At 44.5% G+C, this 17,838-nt stretch overlaps 1 protein-coding gene across 3 annotated transcripts in view; it reads left to right on the plus strand.

Annotated features, from left to right (window-relative positions):
- Nucleotides 1–48: 48 nt before the first annotated feature.
- The window catches only part of PDCD11 (programmed cell death 11), a 35,870-nt gene continuing 18,080 nt past the window's right edge, over nt 49–17,838 (plus strand). For all 3 annotated transcript variants that reach the window (XM_036438910.2, XM_036438911.2, XM_036438912.2), the window contains exons 1-17: nt 49–171; nt 1,634–1,746; nt 2,817–2,948; nt 3,894–4,061; nt 4,618–4,779; nt 5,768–5,891; nt 6,386–6,567; nt 7,635–7,742; nt 8,818–9,024; nt 11,058–11,182; nt 11,358–11,418; nt 11,989–12,135; nt 13,206–13,457; nt 14,188–14,322; nt 14,862–15,056; nt 15,965–16,135; nt 17,097–17,316. In XM_036438910.2, the coding sequence (XP_036294803.1) occupies nt 1,645–1,746; nt 2,817–2,948; nt 3,894–4,061; nt 4,618–4,779; nt 5,768–5,891; nt 6,386–6,567; nt 7,635–7,742; nt 8,818–9,024; nt 11,058–11,182; nt 11,358–11,418; nt 11,989–12,135; nt 13,206–13,457; nt 14,188–14,322; nt 14,862–15,056; nt 15,965–16,135; nt 17,097–17,316 (2,491 nt within the window). In that variant the 5' untranslated portion in view covers nt 49–171; nt 1,634–1,644. The remainder of the gene's footprint in view (nt 172–1,633; nt 1,747–2,816; nt 2,949–3,893; nt 4,062–4,617; nt 4,780–5,767; nt 5,892–6,385; nt 6,568–7,634; nt 7,743–8,817; nt 9,025–11,057; nt 11,183–11,357; nt 11,419–11,988; nt 12,136–13,205; nt 13,458–14,187; nt 14,323–14,861; nt 15,057–15,964; nt 16,136–17,096; nt 17,317–17,838) is intronic.

Here is a 17,838-nt window from a genome sequence, read left to right on the forward strand (position 1 = left end):
TCCCCCTTCACAGTTGCCAGGACCCTTCACAATAACGGAAGTAGGGCATTGAGCCCGCCCACACTTCCGGAAGCGCAGCCGGTGCTCGGGCTGTCCCGGGGCTCCGCACGCACGTGTGACCACAGTGGCGGGCCTCCGAAGTTGAGGCTGGCTGGCTGGCGTCCGAGGCTGGTGAGTGAGGGCAAAGGCTACAGGGGAGGAAACCTGGTGGCTCCCAGGGCTGCCCCAGGGCAAGGCCCCCGGGTGCCTGCCATGCCGGATGAGTGATCCTACCACCCCTGCCGGGCTCAGGAGCTCGAATGGCCCCTGTGACATCACGCTCTGTCCCCGGGAAGTATACCTTACGCCCCTTCTTTGCCACCCGATGGCCTCTCTCTTTGAAGCTCTAGTTTCCCCTCCTTGACAGAAATGAGATGACGGGTCAAGTTCTCCGCAGTCTAGACTGCACTTTCCTATGTCTACGAAACACAACATCCTTTCCTGATCCTCGGCTCCCTCTCGGTCGTCACCGCAGCTACTATCGCAAGCCTTCCTAGATTCTTATTCCCAAGTGGAACCTTCGATCTTCCCAATCCCTTCGGTCTCCCGTTCTCACTTAGACATCGTTCTAGTTATCACGGTGTCTCCGTTGAGTCCTACCAACCCTCCCTCAGTTTTGTCTTCCTATTCAATCTGTAGTCTGCAGTGTATTTTCCCCCCTTCCCCATTCAAACTGTTCTGTTTATTCTAACTTTAGCAGTTATTCTAATTTCCATGAAAAGCCTACTCTGTCTTTTAAAATTTAACTGCAGTTATTATGCTTTATCAGCCCTGTTGAACAATCCTTCATTGAAAGGGAACAGCAGGTTTTTGAAACAATTGTTTGATAAATATCTGGTGGTCAGTGAAATAATTGACTTTCTGTTTTCATGCTTTTTCTCACATTCCTTCTGCTTTTCCCTTTCCACCTGTCAAACTCCTGTTCCTCTTTAACATGTAGCTCAAAAGCACTTCTTTAGGATGCTTGCCTCCTTTACTGATGCCTCACCATTTCCTACCACTTTGATGATATATATATATTTTTGTAATCTGATTTATATTTTAAATTGTTTGCATATTTTATCTTCTTAAAAGTGTTGATGTTCTTTGAAGGTAGGGGTTTATATATTTGTTTGTGTATTTCTGACTTAACTGTAGCTGCTTAATGATACATTGAATTTATAATTTCCTTGGGGGAAAAATGTGGATTTAAAAAAATATATATTTTATTGATTTTTTTATAGAGAGGAAGAGAAAGAGGGATAGAGAGTTAGAACATCGATGAGAGAGAATCATCGATCAGCTGCCTCCTGCACACCCCCTACTGGGGATGTGCCTGCAACCAAGGTACATGCCCATGACTGGAACCCAGGACCTTTCAGTCTGCAGGCCGACGCTCTATCCACTGAGCCAAACCGGTTTCGGCTGGATTTTTTATTTTAGAAGGAGAGATCTTTGGAAAGATGAATTGTATATTACCTGGGGCCTGGCATCAAACCATCTATTCCTTGGTCCTGAATGCTGTCTAGCACATTGGTGCTTGAAGCCTCATTTTCTGCCCATTGATGTAATCTTAACAGGTTACATCTCCTGGTAACTCTTTGCATTGTTTCAGGAGACCCAAACATGGCAACCATGGAAGAAAGCTTCCCCCGTGGGGGTACAAGGAAGACCCACAAATCAGAGACAGCGTTGCAGCAGTCAGTTGAACAAGACAACTTATTCGATGTAAGTGATAACACTTGTTGAGAGTCACTGAACACTTTCTCTGTAGTGTTTTTGTAAAGAATGAGCCTTGTTTGAGAATATTTTTCAGATTTGTTTCTTTTTGAAATCTGTATTTGTAAATTGAACATGTTGGAGAGTCTGTACCACCACAAGACTATATCTTCTGAAGCATGGCAGTTAGTATTTGAGTTTGCAGTGGTCTTGTTCCTTATTCTTAGGAACTTTGTGTGGTGTTGATAAAGGATGGAGGGAGAGGATTTGATCATTGTATTTTTTAGTGGGGCCCTTGCAGCCACATATTGGTATAAAGGTCAGCATTTGCATTAGAATTCATAGTCTTCAACGCAGTGTTTCCCAAACTTTTGACATATGTGTACCCCTCCTATAATTTTCGTAATGCTGAGTACCCCTCGTACTCATGAGAATGTAGAATTAGGCACAGCTAAGCACGGTGCAGTGCATATCCCCACCAAACTCCGGTGCAACGCGTACCCCCACCAAATTTCCCGTACCCCTGGGGGTACACGTACCACACTTTGGGAAACACTGACCTACAGTAATCCGTGCTCTAAATGCTGGAGGGAAGGGAACTAACATTTAATTGTAAGGCTTTATGTTTATTTTATATAATCTTCCCGAAGATACTATGAGATAGAGATCATTCTATGAAATAGAGATTGTTATTCTATGATGAGGAACTCAGGCTGAGAGGTTATATAATTGAGCTGAAACCACACAGCTTGTTATGGTGGAATTGGGAGTTTACTAACTTGGTCTTTGTGACTCCACTTTCCATTCATGCACTATTCCCATTTGCTTCTTATTTTGGGGGACCCACCGTCTGTCCTAAGTCAAGGGAGGAAGAACACGGGGAACATGAAAGGCAGATTTTGGACAAGGGGAGCATTGGGAACAAAATGTGAAATTTTGGATTGAAGTAGGAATTAAAGGAATATTTAGGATTGGGGTGGAGTGGAGCAATAACAGAGTAAGATGACAGATGACCTGAAATTGGAGGGAAAGGCCAGGATTGCTTCTTTTTATTCTTTGGGGCCTTTTTTCACCTTTAGATTTCTACTGAAGAGGAATCCGTCAAAAGGAAAAAAAGCCAGAAAGGACCAGCAAAAACAAAAAAGTTGAAAATTGAAAAGAGAGAAAGCAGCAAGTCTATAAAAGAGAAGTTTGAAATCCTTAGTATTGAGGTTTGTTAAAGTTTGGTTTTATTTTAAACTAAGTACCTGGGTTGCTTAAGTTTGTATATGTCCTTCCTTCACTCTTGCTTCCTTTTTTCTTTAATTCATAAATATACATATGTGTATATATGACTTGTGTTTATAGAGATTCTTGCAGTTTGTGCCCAGAATTGAACATCATTTCTTTCTATTATTAATTAATGCCTGGTATCATGTATTGTCTGTTTGATAGTTTTCTTTTCAGCTCATCTGCTGATAGCCTCATGGGACTTATTTTTTCATAGGTTTGTAGGTTAGAACTGGCCATAAATTTAGCAATCATTCTGATTCTATTCTTTCATTTCATAGATAGGGAAACTATCTCAAAGAAGTGAAGTGGTCGTATGTTCCTTAAATTTTTAGGTGACTGACATATATGTTAGTTGTCATAAAAGGGGGGGGGAGGAATTAAATGATTCCGAAGGGAGTCAGATTCAGCTTACCAGAAGTATTTTGTTTGTACTGTAAAATTTTTTTGAAAATTGTTTAACCATGGTGCCATTGTTAGAAGCCTAAAAAACTTCACATAAAAATGTGATTTCTGGCTTCTTGTAAAAATTTGAAGGTGATGACAACACAAAAAATTTGAAGGTGATTGACACATTCTAGAAAGCTATTATCCCCCCTGGCCTGCTTCCTTCATTTTGTTGCCTGTCAGGAGAGGTTGGGTGGGTTGAGATAAAGTTAAAAAAGGTGAAAGTGCCCTCTAGCACCCTAGTACTGTTAACATTGTTGTATAACTTAAATCTTTTATGGTGCTCAGTCCGATGTTTAATTGAGTGCATTGACATAATACACTTATGTACCTCTAGTAGCTTTTGTATGTTAGAGTTAAGACTAGAAACCAGACCGCCTCTAACATCCCCATTCATTGTTCTCTTCCTTATTGTACTGATTCTGCTTTTTCTCTTCTAGTCCCTGTGTGAGGGGATGCGGATTTTGGGTTGTGTGAAAGAGGTAAATGAACTGGAACTGGTGATTAGTCTCCCCAATGGCCTCCAGGGGTTTGTGCAAGTAACTGAAATCAGTGACGCTTACACAAAAAAACTGAATGAGCAGGTGGAGCAAGAAGAACCTCTAAAGGTAAGGGAAATAAGTGATACACAAATAAATGCAAGATTACAACTTTGTTGAGGGCTAAGAAGAAAAGGTACAAGGTGCCATGACAGTTTATAATAGGAAATTTTTAATTAAGGGTAGTTGGTGTACAGTATTATAATAGTTATATTGGTTTCAGGTATATTGGTTTCAGGTGATTTGACATTTTTGTAGCTTACAGTGTTATTACCCCACTAATTCTAAAAATCATCTGTGCAAACTTATCACAATACTATTGACTATATTCCCCTTCACCATTTTTACCCCTCTTTCACTCTCCTCCCCTCTGGCCATTATCCCTTTGATCTTTGTAGACAACTCTTTTGACCAGTCATTTTGATAAGATATTTGGAGGTTTTGTGCTGAAATTCACCACTGTGACTTGGCCACAGACCCGTATTCCTTTTGTGAGCAAGTGCTGACTGTCTTCATCCTTTTTTGGTTTCCTTGGGGTCTGAGGCTAAGAAATCACTGGGCTGGGCAGTGGATTCTTGGTTCAGGGAAAGAATATGTACCAGGGCTTTCTCATTTTATTATGCAGGACCTGGCCAGCTTGCCTGAACTGTTCTCTCCTGGGATGCTAGTGAGATGTGTGGTGAGCAGACTGGGCATCACAGAGAAAGGCAAAAAGAGTGTCAAGCTATCTCTGAACCCCCAAAATGTCAACAAAGTGCTGAGTGCGGAGGCCCTGAAGCCTGGCATGGTACGTATCTGGGGTCAGGGAAGAGGAGCTGGCGACGTGCCTCCTCTCTGCCCTGCCTTGTCTCCTAGGGAGTGTCTAGACCACCTTTTACTTTCAGCCTAACTGTTACACACAAGGAGTAAGGTCCCCAGAGTGTTTTGGAAATTGAAGACCTGAACCTAATGGCCTTACCTTGGAGGGGGAGAAAGGGAAAGCAAGTCAAAGATTTGCTGGTAGCAAAAATAAAGCCCCTTAAGTACTCTTGTAGTTAAGAAGGCGGCCTTGTAATGTTTGGTTAGAAGCAGTGGAGTTTGATTCAGGCCCTGAACATTGGGTAGAAGTTTCAGGAAATTGACAAGTGTTGAGAGCTTGCTATATGACAGGTGAAGTTTTAGACACTTTATATGCAGAAATTCTCATAGGAACCTTGCGAGGCAGATAGGTGTCTCTGTTATACATTTGAGAAAATGGAATAAGAAAGGTTTAAGTGACTTGCCAAATATCAAATAGTAAGTGTCAGAGCCAGATTTGAATGCTACATTGTTTCCCATGAAATATAAAGGAGGTTGGTGAGGGTTTTTTTTTTGTTTTGTTTGTTTGTTTGTTTTTTTGTCATCTTGGAGGTGGTTAGAAAGGATAAGGTGACAGCTAGAATGGTAGTTCTGTATTCTCATTATTAATAACGCTGGGAGTGACCTTGTTGGCCTATGTCTCCTGTCTTTTGAAAATTTTCCAGGGGAGAGTCTTTTCTCCCTCACTCCATTATTCAGCTGTGTATAGCACTCCTCACTGTCTGGAAACTGTAAAGTCCTTTCAGCTCAGGAGAATTAAAGTTGGTATTTTCCCTCTTCTGTCCTCTGTAGGATGAGGTTTAAAGTTAAAAGAGTGTTGGGAATATGGGATAAAGTGTGGAGATTGATGGAAACATAGGCATATTGTAGTGGATGTTTGCTATGTGTCCCATTACCTTTGACTTTCGAACTTTTGGTAATGCTTTCTCTTCCTCCAGTTGCTCACAGGCACTGTGTCTAGTCTAGAAGACCATGGCTACCTAGTGGACATTGGTGTTGCTGGGGCCAGAGCTTTCCTGCCACTGCAGAAGGCCCAGGAGTATATCAGACAGAAGAACAAAGGTAAGGGGAAGAAGAGGGGCCAGTGCATGGTAGTGAGCGGGATATGTGGGGATTATATTATTTAATGCCACTTTGGTGAGTAAATGACAGAATGGTGACCCTGAAGGCTTTGCTAACATCAGTGGTTAATCTTAGCAACAGAGAAGGGAATATGTGTGAAGGGCCAGGGAGTGGCGGGGTTTCACTAAGATCTGATGGGCCACTTTTACTGTTTCTCACCTAGAAGATTCCACTGAAATTTGGGACTCCAAGGCCTCAACCAGCACTCTACTGCCTTTTGGAAATTTTCATATTTTTGTGATCAATTTCCAGGTCAATTAGGTTCACTTCACTCTTTTCTTATAGCTGGTCCCGTTGAGATTGGGAATATGGGGACTATTATATTGTAACTGGGCAAGTAGGCTACCGATTATCTTGGGTATTGCTTGGACCCAAGTTTAAGGTCCTTCTCATAAAGGTATTTTTCCTTCTGGGGCCTGGGGCCGGGCTTACAGGTGCTAAGCTGAAGGTGGGTCAGTACCTGAACTGCGTCATTGAAGAGGTGAAAGGCAATGGAGGAGTTGTTAGTCTGTCTATTGGTCATTCAGAAGTTTCTACTGCCATTGCTACTGAGGAGCAAAACTGGACCCTTAATAACTTGCTACCTGGACTGGTGGTCAAAGCCCAGGTACAGAAGGTAAGCCATTTATTGTCACTACTACTTTGTAAAATATAACTTTTATTAAAATAGTAAATGCACACAATCTAAAATTGTCCTAATCAGTAGGATAGCCACTGATCACATATGGTTATTACATACTGGAGATGTAGCCAATGCCACATGTTGACATGATAATAAGTGTGCTGATTAAAAAGGTCAAATGATATTAAAAGACTTAAAATGAAGTATCTCATTCTTTCTAAACCCATTTTTAACTCTTTTAGCTTCTCTTGAAATTTGCCTCCATATTTCTAAGTAATAAGCTTCTGTTGGTATCTCTTGGTTTATCAGTGTAGGCAGTTTTAACTTCTTCTCAAGGTAGATGAAGTTCTGTTTCTTAATTTTCCTTTCTCCTGCCCCAACTTCCCAATAGAGATATATTAAAAGTTTGGTTGAATCATTATTCAGTGCTTATTATGACTGTGTAAATGTTTACTGTTGAACTAGGTAATGTATTATGGCTATTTGTTGAACCGATTTTTTTCTGGAGTTGATAATCAGCTTTGTTTCTGTTATTTGCTAAATTCTCTTCAGACCTATCACGGTTTATTCATACACCTTATAGTTACTTCTTTCTCACTACAAATTTCTATGTTTTCAAATTCTTTAGATCTGATAAAGAATTAGGATACTTACAACTTAATAATAAAAAGACAGGGAGGAAATAAACCTGACTGCCTGATAGCTGAGTGGGGAAGAGGGATTGGATGTCTTCAATATCTACATTTGTATAGTATTCAGAATTTTGCAAGCATTTGAGTTTTACTTTCTTACTCTGAGCAAATCACCAAGTTAGCAACAATTTGTCTGAGTTGTCAAGCTGGCCATTCCCTGTGGATCTTTGTGCAAAGTGCCCTCCATCCCATTGGGAAATCCTGAGGGTGGGAGGATTGAGCTTAATGAGTGAAGAGACAGCCAGTGCCAGGAGTTGTCTTGCCTCTTAGTGTGATAGGAAGAAGCATTGATAAGGGTTAACTGGGGGAGGTGAGACATAGTTATCCTGGAAAATGTGATTTTTCATAACATTTTTTGTTTACTGCTAGGTGACTCCACTTGGTCTTACGCTAAACTTCCTCTCATTCTTCACTGGCCTGGTTGATTTTATGCACTTAGAGCCCAAGAAAGCTGGAACATACTTCTCAAATCAAGCAGTAAGTAATGTGACACCTATCTTTTCTTGATTCCAGTTGTATTCCAATTGGCTATCCAATATTATAGTTAGGTTTGGGGCAGGTCCTAGCACTGGGTGTGTACAGGTGTGCAGAGAGGAGGTGAGGGGAATAGAAAGTATTTGGCAAGATTACAAGACACTACCAGTGGTCATCTCTGGGGACTGAGATTAGAGGAGAAGCTTGTGGAGGAGACAGCAACTTTTAGTTTTTATTTTATATTTCTCCATATATGGTTTGAATGGGGGTTTTTTGGGAAGTGAATCTTTTGCTTTTATAATTTAAAGTGTTTCAGGGGAGAACAAGATATTTAAATAGAAAAGTGTATTTTAAAAATTGCTTAGAGTATAAGACCCAATTTTGAAAAAATTTTTAACTTGGTTAAAATACTGAAAGATTTATGCAATCAGGTCTTAGTAGAGGTGAACTCTGGGTGATTTTTCTACCCTTATCTAAAGATTCAAATTTTCTACAATGATCATAGATTTTTGAGAAGAAAATTCCAATAGATATTATTCAGAATTTTTAAAATTCTAAAGTGATTTATTTTTTGTTTTTATCCATGCAAATGGATGCTATAGAAATATTTTTTTAAAAAGTTCAAATAGACTTCTCTACCACCTAGTGATAATGTTAACATTTTAGTGAACTTATTCCTAGTAATTTTTTTCTCCCTATACTCATATTTGTGTAGAGAGTTGAGGCATTTTGCCTGCTAAAACCATGTGATCACATCAGGCTGATTCAAATAGGTGTTTTTTAGATGAGCACCTGCTATAGTGACACCTGCCCAGGGTTTCGGACGAATGTACATGATTGGCCTCATGGTATTGAGGGGACCCTGGTGTATGGCCTTGAGTGAGCCGTGATGTAGTTGGGTATAGTTCCTCTGGGACCTTTGGTTTGAATTTCCTACATGCTGTTTGATGCACAAGCCAATTTTAGTACTTATATCCATGGCCTGGTCAGCACATAGAGTCTTGAGCTCTGAAAGTGCTGCAGGGACCTTATCTCTTGTGTACTTCCTCCTGTTCATCATGTCCTTTCCCTTATCTAGGTGAGGGCCTGCGTCCTCTGTGTCTATCCTCGGACCAGAGCTGTGCGGCTGAGCTTGCGCCCCATCTTCCTGCAGCCTGGACGCCAACTCACCCAGCTGTCTTGTCAGCACCTCGGAGCTGTTCTGGATGACGTTCCCGTCCAGGGCTTTTTCAGCAAGGCCGGGGCCACTTTCACACTGAAGGATGGGTCTCTGGCCTATGCTCGGGTATGCCATTCTTTTGTTTCAACAGGATCTTATCACTAGAAGGACTGTTGGGACACAAAGGTCCTCTTCTGTTTCCTTCTTCCCTTGGTATTAGTTTCCTATTTTTTTAATATCCCCAAGTGTATCAAACTATGCATAGGGACCGAGCAATGCCTGTTTGTTATATTAGAACTAGAGGCCCAGTGCACAAAATTTTAGCATGGGTGTGTGTGTGAGGGGGTGGGGGTGTGTGTGTTCCTCAGCCCAGCCTGCACCCTCTCCAATCTGGAACCCCCTGAGGAATATCCTACTGCCCGTTTAGGCCCAATCCTGATCAGGCCTAAACGAGCAGTTGGTCATCCCTATCACAATCCAGGACTGCTGGCTTCCAACCACTCACCTGCCTGTCTGCCTGATTACCCCTAACCGCTTCTGTCTGCCAGCCTGATCACCCCCAACCACTCCCCTGCCAGCCTAATCAACACCTAACTGCTCCCCTGCTGGCCTGCTCACTTCTAACTGTACTCCCCTGCCGGCCTGGTCACCCTTAATTGCCCTCCCCTGCTGGCCTGGTGCCCCACAACTGCCCTTCCCTGCAGGCCTGGTCTCCCCAAACTGCCCTCCCCTACTGGCCTGATTACCCACAACTGCCCTCCCCTGCCAGCCATCTTGTGGCGGACATCTTTGACCACATGGGAGCAGCCATCTTGTGTGTTGGAGTGATGGTCAATTTGCATATTACCGTATCTCTTTATTATATGGGACTAGAGGTCTGGTGCATGGATTTGTGCACTGATATGGTCCCTCAAAGTGGCCTGCAGGGATTGAGCTGAAACTGGCATTCCATTGCCATCTGCCACTCCCGCTCATCTTGCCCCATTGCTACTGCTGCTCAGTAGGCTCGCTGCCACTCTGCTGCGGTCTCCGGGTTGCGGTGGCCAGCTGTGAGCTCTGCATCTGGTGCCTGTCCGTCAGCTGAGTGATACTCCCACTGTGGGAGTGCACTGACCACTAGGGGTTAGTTCTTGTGTTGAGCATCTGCCCCCTGGTGGTCAGTGCATGTTATAGTGACCGGTCTACCGTTCGTTCAGTTGCTTAGGATTTTATATATATACATGCCTTAGAATCACTTTGACATATTTGATACCTAGAGGATGGTAGGTATAAGAATGAATTAGTATCTACACCAGAGCTTGGCAAAGTTTTTCTTAAAGGTCCAGATAGTAAATATTTTAGACTTGTGGTCTATATAGTCTCTGTCCTAACTACTCAACTATGTTATAGCCTGGAAGCAGCCATAGACACTATGTACATGAATGGGCATGGCTGTGTTCCAATAAAGCTTTAGTTTATACAAATAGGCCTAGCCTGGGAGCTGTAACTTACCCATGATCTAGACCACATGTGTCAAACACAAGGCCCCCGGGCCAAATCCGTCCCGCCAGGCCTTGCAATGTGGCCCGCACCGCGCTGTCATCACTGCACTCCGCTGCGTTTCCATCACAATGACAGTTTATGACTGTTCAGTAAACCATTCGGCCCGCGATTTAGGCTGGATTTTAGATTTTGGCCCCTTCTCTGATTGAGTTCGACACCCCTAATCTAGACTATTCTCTGACCTGGATACTCTGCAAGGGTAAAGAACAGCTTTTTAGTTAGAGGAATTATTTTAACAGGTGATGAGAGTACTATTTTATGGTTGTTGTTGTTGTTGTTGTTTGTTTATTTGTTTTGTTTTAACTCAAGAGAGAAAGGGAGAGGAAGAGAGAAACAGAAACATCAATGAGAGAGAATTATTGATCAGCTGCCTTCTGCATGCTCCTCACTGGGGAATTGAGTCCACAACCCAGGCATGTACCCTTGACTGGAATCCAACCTGAGACCCTTTAGTCTGCAGGCCAACAACGCTCTATCCACTGAGCCAAACCAGCTGGGGCCAGAGTACTATTTTTATATGATAGGTGATAAATGTGTGGTCATTTTGTATGTTTTAATATCTGGTTGCCTCAGATCTATTGTCTCTGACTTGTCCTTAATCACTTGATATTTTGTAGCTCAACCATCTCTCTGATTCTAAGAAAGCCTTCAAACCTGAAGCCTTCAAGCCAGGAAACACTCACAAGTGTAGAATCATCAACTACAGCCAAATGGATGAACTGGCTTTGCTTTCTCTGCGGACGTAAGTGTCATCAGCACGGGGGGCAGGGCAGGGTAGACGTGTGTTCTGTGCATTCACATTTTCTCCTGGCCTTGCTTGGTGAAGGTTCTTTGTTGCCCACATGATTTTAGTAGCCCTGAGTTTTAGGTAACCTCTGTCCTAGTTTATTTAATATTGTGTTTTCCTTTTGTTCTAGGTCTGTTATTGAAGCTCAGTTCCTTGGATATCATGACATCAAACCCGGGGCATTGGTAAAGGTAAGACCTCAAGCATATAGATATTCCTCCAGCTTCAGACAGTGTTTTTTCACAGGTTAACTATCAGCTGTTTGCCCTCATGTGAACACATTTAAAGTCACATTCCTTGCTTCTGCCTGCTAATTGGAATTTCTTTTTCTTCCCTTGGATAACTTGTAATTTATTTCAAGGTAAAGTCTTACTAATGTCACCCAACTACAGAAGCGGTAGGTCAAAACCCTGGAATTTAACAGTGTTTTATTAGACCCGGTCAAAAGTTAGTTCTGTGATAATTGAGTTACCCGGGATATGAGTAAGAAGCCAGTTCCAGTTGCCGCTCCTGTTGCATTTAGCCCTAATAGAGCAGCTCCCCTTTATTTTATGTTTTAATTGTGTCCACTTTTTAAAAAATATACTTGTACTGATTTTAGAGGGGAAGGAAGAAGGAGAGAAAGAGAGAAAAAGAGAGAAAAGAGAGAGAGGCCCAGTTAACTCAGGAACCTGGTCTTTGAAAGATGTGTGACATGCTTTGATGTAAGAGGTGGAGGAAAGATTATTCTTGAGGCATTATGGCATCTTGTTTCTCCCTAGGGCACAGTGCTGACCATAAAGCCATATGGGATGTTGGTGAAGGTGAGCGAGCAAATCAGGGGCTTGGTACCTCCCATGCACCTGGCCGACATCCCGATGAAGAATCCAGAGAAGAAGTACCACATTGGGGATGAAGTCTCATGCCGGGTGAGCCTTCTGATGGGTGTCTGTTGGGGTTTTGGCCATACAGGAAGAGAACAATGCTTTTCCGATGAAGTTTCCCCAAAATGACCATGTAACGTCTGTAGTGTTGTACCTGTCATTGGAAGGGAAAACTGGCTTTATGTTCTGTGATTATACTTCAGAAAGGGGAGGTAAGGGTGGGCTGGGACAGCAAGAATCATTGAAGATAGCATTAGCAGCTACCATATAATATGTATTTTGTGCCAGTTGCTGTTCTAGTCACATGAAATACATTATTTCAAATTTAGCTCTATGTAACGTTTTATAGCAGAGGTGGGGCTTGAATTAGAAAGGATGGTAGGATTTGGAAGGTTGAGGAGGGACCAGGAGTGTGTCAGGCACAGAAGTGCCAAAACGGAGTGGTTTGTTTCAAAGGCTTGAATCTCAAGAGAAGCTTCACAAAGTTAAAAAAGATTAAATGTGATCGTACACAGTACTTTTCATAGGTTTTATTTATTTCATTACAGTGTTTTTTTGTTTTCATGTTATTTCATTACCATTGAGTCAACAAGATGACAAATTTGTGACCTCCACAAGTGATACCCATTGGCACAATGTTTTATAGTTGTGGGGTCAGGAGGCTTAGAAATGGAGGAATTTCTCTCCACTTAAGGAGATATTTTTCTGAAGGATGAGAGATGGTTGGACTCTCAGTCTTAGTTTATAGCTAATATATAGTAGTATTGAGATGGTAAATTGGTTCAGTCATTCCACCAGACAAGATGATAGGGGTCTAGGAAGTAGCTAAGGCGGGTAGAAGTAACTGACACGGGACTCTGATGGTGCAGTGAGATGATGAGTGTTGCTACAGTTCCAGGAGGGATCGGGTCGGAGGAAGTACATTTGAAATAGAGATGAGTACTCCTTAGATAGTCAATAACAGGAAGCAGGGAGGGTCTGCAGCTGAGATTATTCTCATAGGGAAAGAGAAAGTAGGTTCTTAGGGATGACCATGGCCTTTGGGTTCAGGGGGCTGCAGAGACCAGCTCTCTTGGTAATTGGTAACTTGACGACAACCAGTATCCTTTTCCTAGGTTTTGCTTTGTGACCCTGAAGCCAAGAAGCTGATGATGACCCTGAAGAAAACCCTGGTTGAGTCCAAACTACCTGCCATTACCTGCTATGACAACACTAAGCCTGGACTGCAGACACATGGCTTCATCCTCAGGGTCAAGGACTACGGCTGCATTGTGAAGTTCTACAATGATGTGCAGGGACTGGTCCCCAAGCACGAGCTCAGTGCTGAGTATGTCCCTGACCCAGAGAAGGTCTTTTACGCTGGCCAGGTAATATTCTTCCCCGGCGGGCCCCTACGCTTGGTGACCCCGTGCACACAGATTTAAAGGAGGAGCATGGAAAACTATCTTTTAAGGGATGAGGAAAAGAGCATATGGGGCAGTGGGCCTGAGCCAGCTTGGTGTAGGAGATGGGAACAGAACAGAGAGAAACCCTCAAGGGCCTTCATTGGATGCTGGCAAATGAATGGGCCACCAGGGGGCAGTGCCATAAAACCAGTGAACCTGGGTCTGTCTGGGAAAAAGAATTTTTTAGAACTTGTGGTTGTCCCAAAAATTTGTTCATGTCTTCTTCTTTTTTTAATATATATTGATTTTTGTACAGAGAGGAAGGGAGAGAGATAGAGAGCTAAAAACATCGATGAGAGAGAGTCATCGATCAGCTGCCTCTTGCACACCCCTTACTGGGGATATGCCTGCAACCAAGGTACATGCCCTTAACGGGAATTGAACCCGGGACCCTTCAGTCCCCAAGCCGACGCTCTATCCATTGAGCCAAGCCGGTTTCGGCTGCTCATGTCTTCTTTCCCCAAAAGCTGACTCGGGGTTGTGGGGGTAAGGGGGTGGGGTGGGGGAATTCTGTATAGCTCTTTTAAGTGCGTTCTGATCTAGGATCTGGGTGGCTCTCCCAAGGCCTCTGCAGCGCTGGTGGAGGGCCTCTCTCCAGGTCCAGACAGGCCTGCTGGGAGGAGTTAGCCAACCAGGTGTGGTTTCTCACCAGGTGGTGAAGGTTGTGGTGCTGAACTGTGAGCCGTCCAAAGAGAGGATGCTCTTGTCCTTCAAGCTGTTGAGTGATCCAAAGAAAGAGCATGTGGGACACGGTCAGAAGAAAAGAAAAGCCGTTAACGTTGGGCAGGTACCCAGACTTCTCCAGACAAGTCATTTTAGTTTCCAGTTGCTAAGTACAGAGTGCCACTGACACATGGGGTACTGAAACCGGTGGAGAGGAAAGATTGAGGTAGCTAGCTAAGATCCTGGGGCTGGAGGAAATTGAGGTTTTTGTGGGAGAACCTCATGTTTTTTCCTTTGAATCAGAGCAAATGGAAGCTGTTCAGGAAAGGAAAGTTGTGCCATGGTGTGGCTTTTGGGCAGTGTACTGCTGCCCTCTCTCCTCTCTGGTCTCTAGGGCCATCCAGCAAGACTGTCTTTGCTCTGGGACCCCGTGGAGGGAGTTGGGAGAGGAGTGATATCGAATAAATGGGTCCTGGTGTGTGCATGCCTGCTGGGGCTTTGGGGATGACGGTGTGGGGTGTGGGAGACAGCTTCTCTGGTCTTGACCTTTCTATGATTCCTGGTGCTGGAATCTGATGCCTCTGATCTCTGTCTGGCCCAGACGAGGTTGCTCTCTGTGCACAAGGCAAGTGCTGGTTTTTTGTTTTTCTCTTTCCTGGGTAGCTGGTGGATGTGAAGGTTTTGGAGAAGACAAAAGATGGGCTGGAGGTGACTGTCCTGCCCCACAACATTCCTGCTTTCCTTCCCACGTCTCATCTGTCAGACCACGTCGCCAACGGCCCACTGTTATATCACTGGCTCCAGGCTGGTGACACCCTTCACAGAGTCCTGTGTCTGAGTCAGAGTGAGAGACACGTTGTATCCTTTACTGGTATCTGGGGAGCCATGGAAGGTTTGGGGGAGGACATGGGGACTCTCAGGGGAAAACTCTGGGCTGGGCTGTGCTTTTAGCTAGAAACTCCATGGAAAAAATAGGCCGTTTGACTACAGAAATACTTCCTAAAACCAAACCAGTGACTAAGCTGGCACTTTCCCTGGTGGGAAGTAAAGGGGGGGTTGGAATCCTGCCAGCAGGTGCTGGTGGTCCAGGTGTGTGTGGGGGCTGTGTGGCCTGCCAGGCCCAGCGGGATATTAGCCATAGCGCATTGGCCATGGCAGAGCACTCACTGCTCACCCCTTGAGTTGGACTAATTAAGGTAATTGCTGTCCATCTTTTTTCCCCTCCCCCCCGAAGGGATTTGGGGCTCAGAATATTCCCTTTGATCTTGGCGTAGGTGTTTTGAAGGAGAACATTGTCTCTTTGCTCTCCGAACATAAAATCTGCTTGGGGTGAAGAGAGGCAGAGGAGGTGAGGTAGAGTGGTTAGTGTGAGGTTGTGGAGAATAGTGTCATGGCAGGATTCTAACCCCACTCTTACTTTCCACCAGGGAAATACAGGGACAGTGCAGGCTTGTTCACTGGTTTGGTTTTATGGAAGTGTTCTTGGAGGTGAATTGAGAAGAAAAACACAGGGATGCTCAAACTTGATGGCATCAGAATCATGTGGAAGGCCTGTGCAGACAGCTTGCGGGTCCCCCTCCCCGCTCAGAGCTTCTGATTTATAGGTCTGTGATGATGCTTAAGAATTTGCATTTCCAACAAGTTCCAGGTGCTGATGCTGTTGCTGATCTGCACACTTAGAGCATCATGCTAGTAGGGGAGAAGAGTGGGAAAGACAGATATTTCAGCTGCCCTTTCTGGAATATTCCTTGATGAAGCCCCACTAGCTCCTTTGTAGGAAGCCAGCTTTGGTCTCCACAGTAGAGGGAGGCCAGGATCCCAAGACCTTCTCAGAAGTCCATCCTGGGATGCTGCTCATTGGCTTTGTGAAGAGCATCAAGGATTACGGTGTGTTCGTCCAGTTCCCCTCAGGCCTTAGCGGACTGGCCCCCAAAGCTGTAAGTTCAACTCCACGCACAAGGGCACAGGGTCATGGAACCTGAGGGTTGATGGGAAGGAGCAAAAGACAATCCCTTGAAAGGTTTTCGGGGGCGTGGCATGGAAGCGCTTGGCTCTGGGAGTGGGGCTGAGGTTCAGTCCAGGCTCCTCTTGCCCGGCTGTGTCCTCCTGGAGCAAGGGATACCTTTCACTTCACACCGGAGCAATGGGTAGATGGGCGGAGGCCCTGAGACTTCAGTGTCCATTGTGAGGATACTGAACTTGTTTCGACTTTCCTGAGCAGCCTACTACAGGTGTTACAGACTTCTGGGGTTTTTGAGGTGTTATGGTACCAGAATACCTTTGAAATTATTCCCCCCTCCAACCACTATGTCTTTGAATATTAAACTTTTCAAACTGGGGGGGAAAAAAAATATCCTAGGGACCCCATGGTTGAACCCCTCAGGCCTGCTGAATAAACTGAGCCAAAGGGGAGGAGTCTTAGCAGAGTCAGTGTAACACAGTGGGGAGCATATGGCTTGTATTATAGTTCATTCCTGCCACAGATAATTCGTAAGTATTTCTTCCCTTCCATAGATTTGTCTTCCTGGTATTTTGTCTGGGAAAATCACATTTCCATCTCCTGCCAGAATAGTTTAAAAAATGGGAGCAGAGGGGAGGACCCCAGAAACATACATAGTAAAGGGAGGAGGGCTGTCATTGGAAGTTAGAGACATGGACAGCGTGGCTTGCCCCTGATGTGTCTTCCTGGCTGGCTGTCCTCTGGGAGGCTGTGCTGGGCAGCCTGGGCCTCTCCTATTTTTATGGAAGGGCAGTGGGGCTGCACTCACAGTGGGCTGGGGCAACTTCCTGGGTCCTGTGTGCCCTCCCACCTCTCAAACTCCTTTCTGGGAACGTTAACTATGTTGTCTTTATAGAGACTTCTTTTCCTTTTTTTAAATTTCTGCTTATTCTTTTTAGATCATGAGTGATAAATTTGTGACCACCACAAGTGACCACTTTGTCGAGGGGCAGACGGTGGTTGCAAAGGTGACCAACGTGGACGAGGAGAAGCAGCGGATGCTGCTGTCGCTGCGGCTGTCGGACTGCACTCTGGGGGACCGGGCTACCACCAGCCTCCTCCTCCTGAGCCAGTGCCTGGAGGAGCGGCAGGGTGTGCGCAGCCTCATGAGCAACCGAGGTGGGAGCAGGAGGGCAGAGGATGAGGGTCAGGGGTGGGGAGCATGTGTTGTAACTTACGCCCTTTTGTTTCCTGGGTAGTTGGGCTTTCCAGATACTCTGAAAAAAATTTTGGTCAACTTTTCAAAACGGGCATATGACATAAAGTGCACAAATCCTTTAGGGTACAGTTCAGTAAATGTTTATAAAATGAACACCCCTGTTTAACCACCACCCAACTTCAGATAAAGATCATTACTAGCATTCCAGAAGTCCCGCTGTGTTCCTGCCCAGTCCAGAGCTAAAATTTCCCTTAGTTCTGTGACCTCGGGTTTGCATTTATTGTGAATCCATCCACCTCTTCACTTTTTGCTCCTTTATTCAATAAAGTAGAGGTCTCTGCATTGGGGTGGGGGACCCTCAGCCCAGCCTTTACCCTCTCCAATCTGGGATCTGTCAGGGGATGTCCGATTGACTGCCTCTAGCAATCTGGGGCCACTGGCTCTTAACCACTTGCCTGCCTGTCTGTCTGATCACTCCTAAC

The sequence above is a fragment of the Pipistrellus kuhlii genome, unplaced genomic scaffold, assembly GCF_014108245.1.
Source record: "Pipistrellus kuhlii isolate mPipKuh1 unplaced genomic scaffold, mPipKuh1.p scaffold_m20_p_15, whole genome shotgun sequence".
Lineage (NCBI taxonomy): Eukaryota > Metazoa > Chordata > Mammalia > Chiroptera > Vespertilionidae > Pipistrellus > Pipistrellus kuhlii.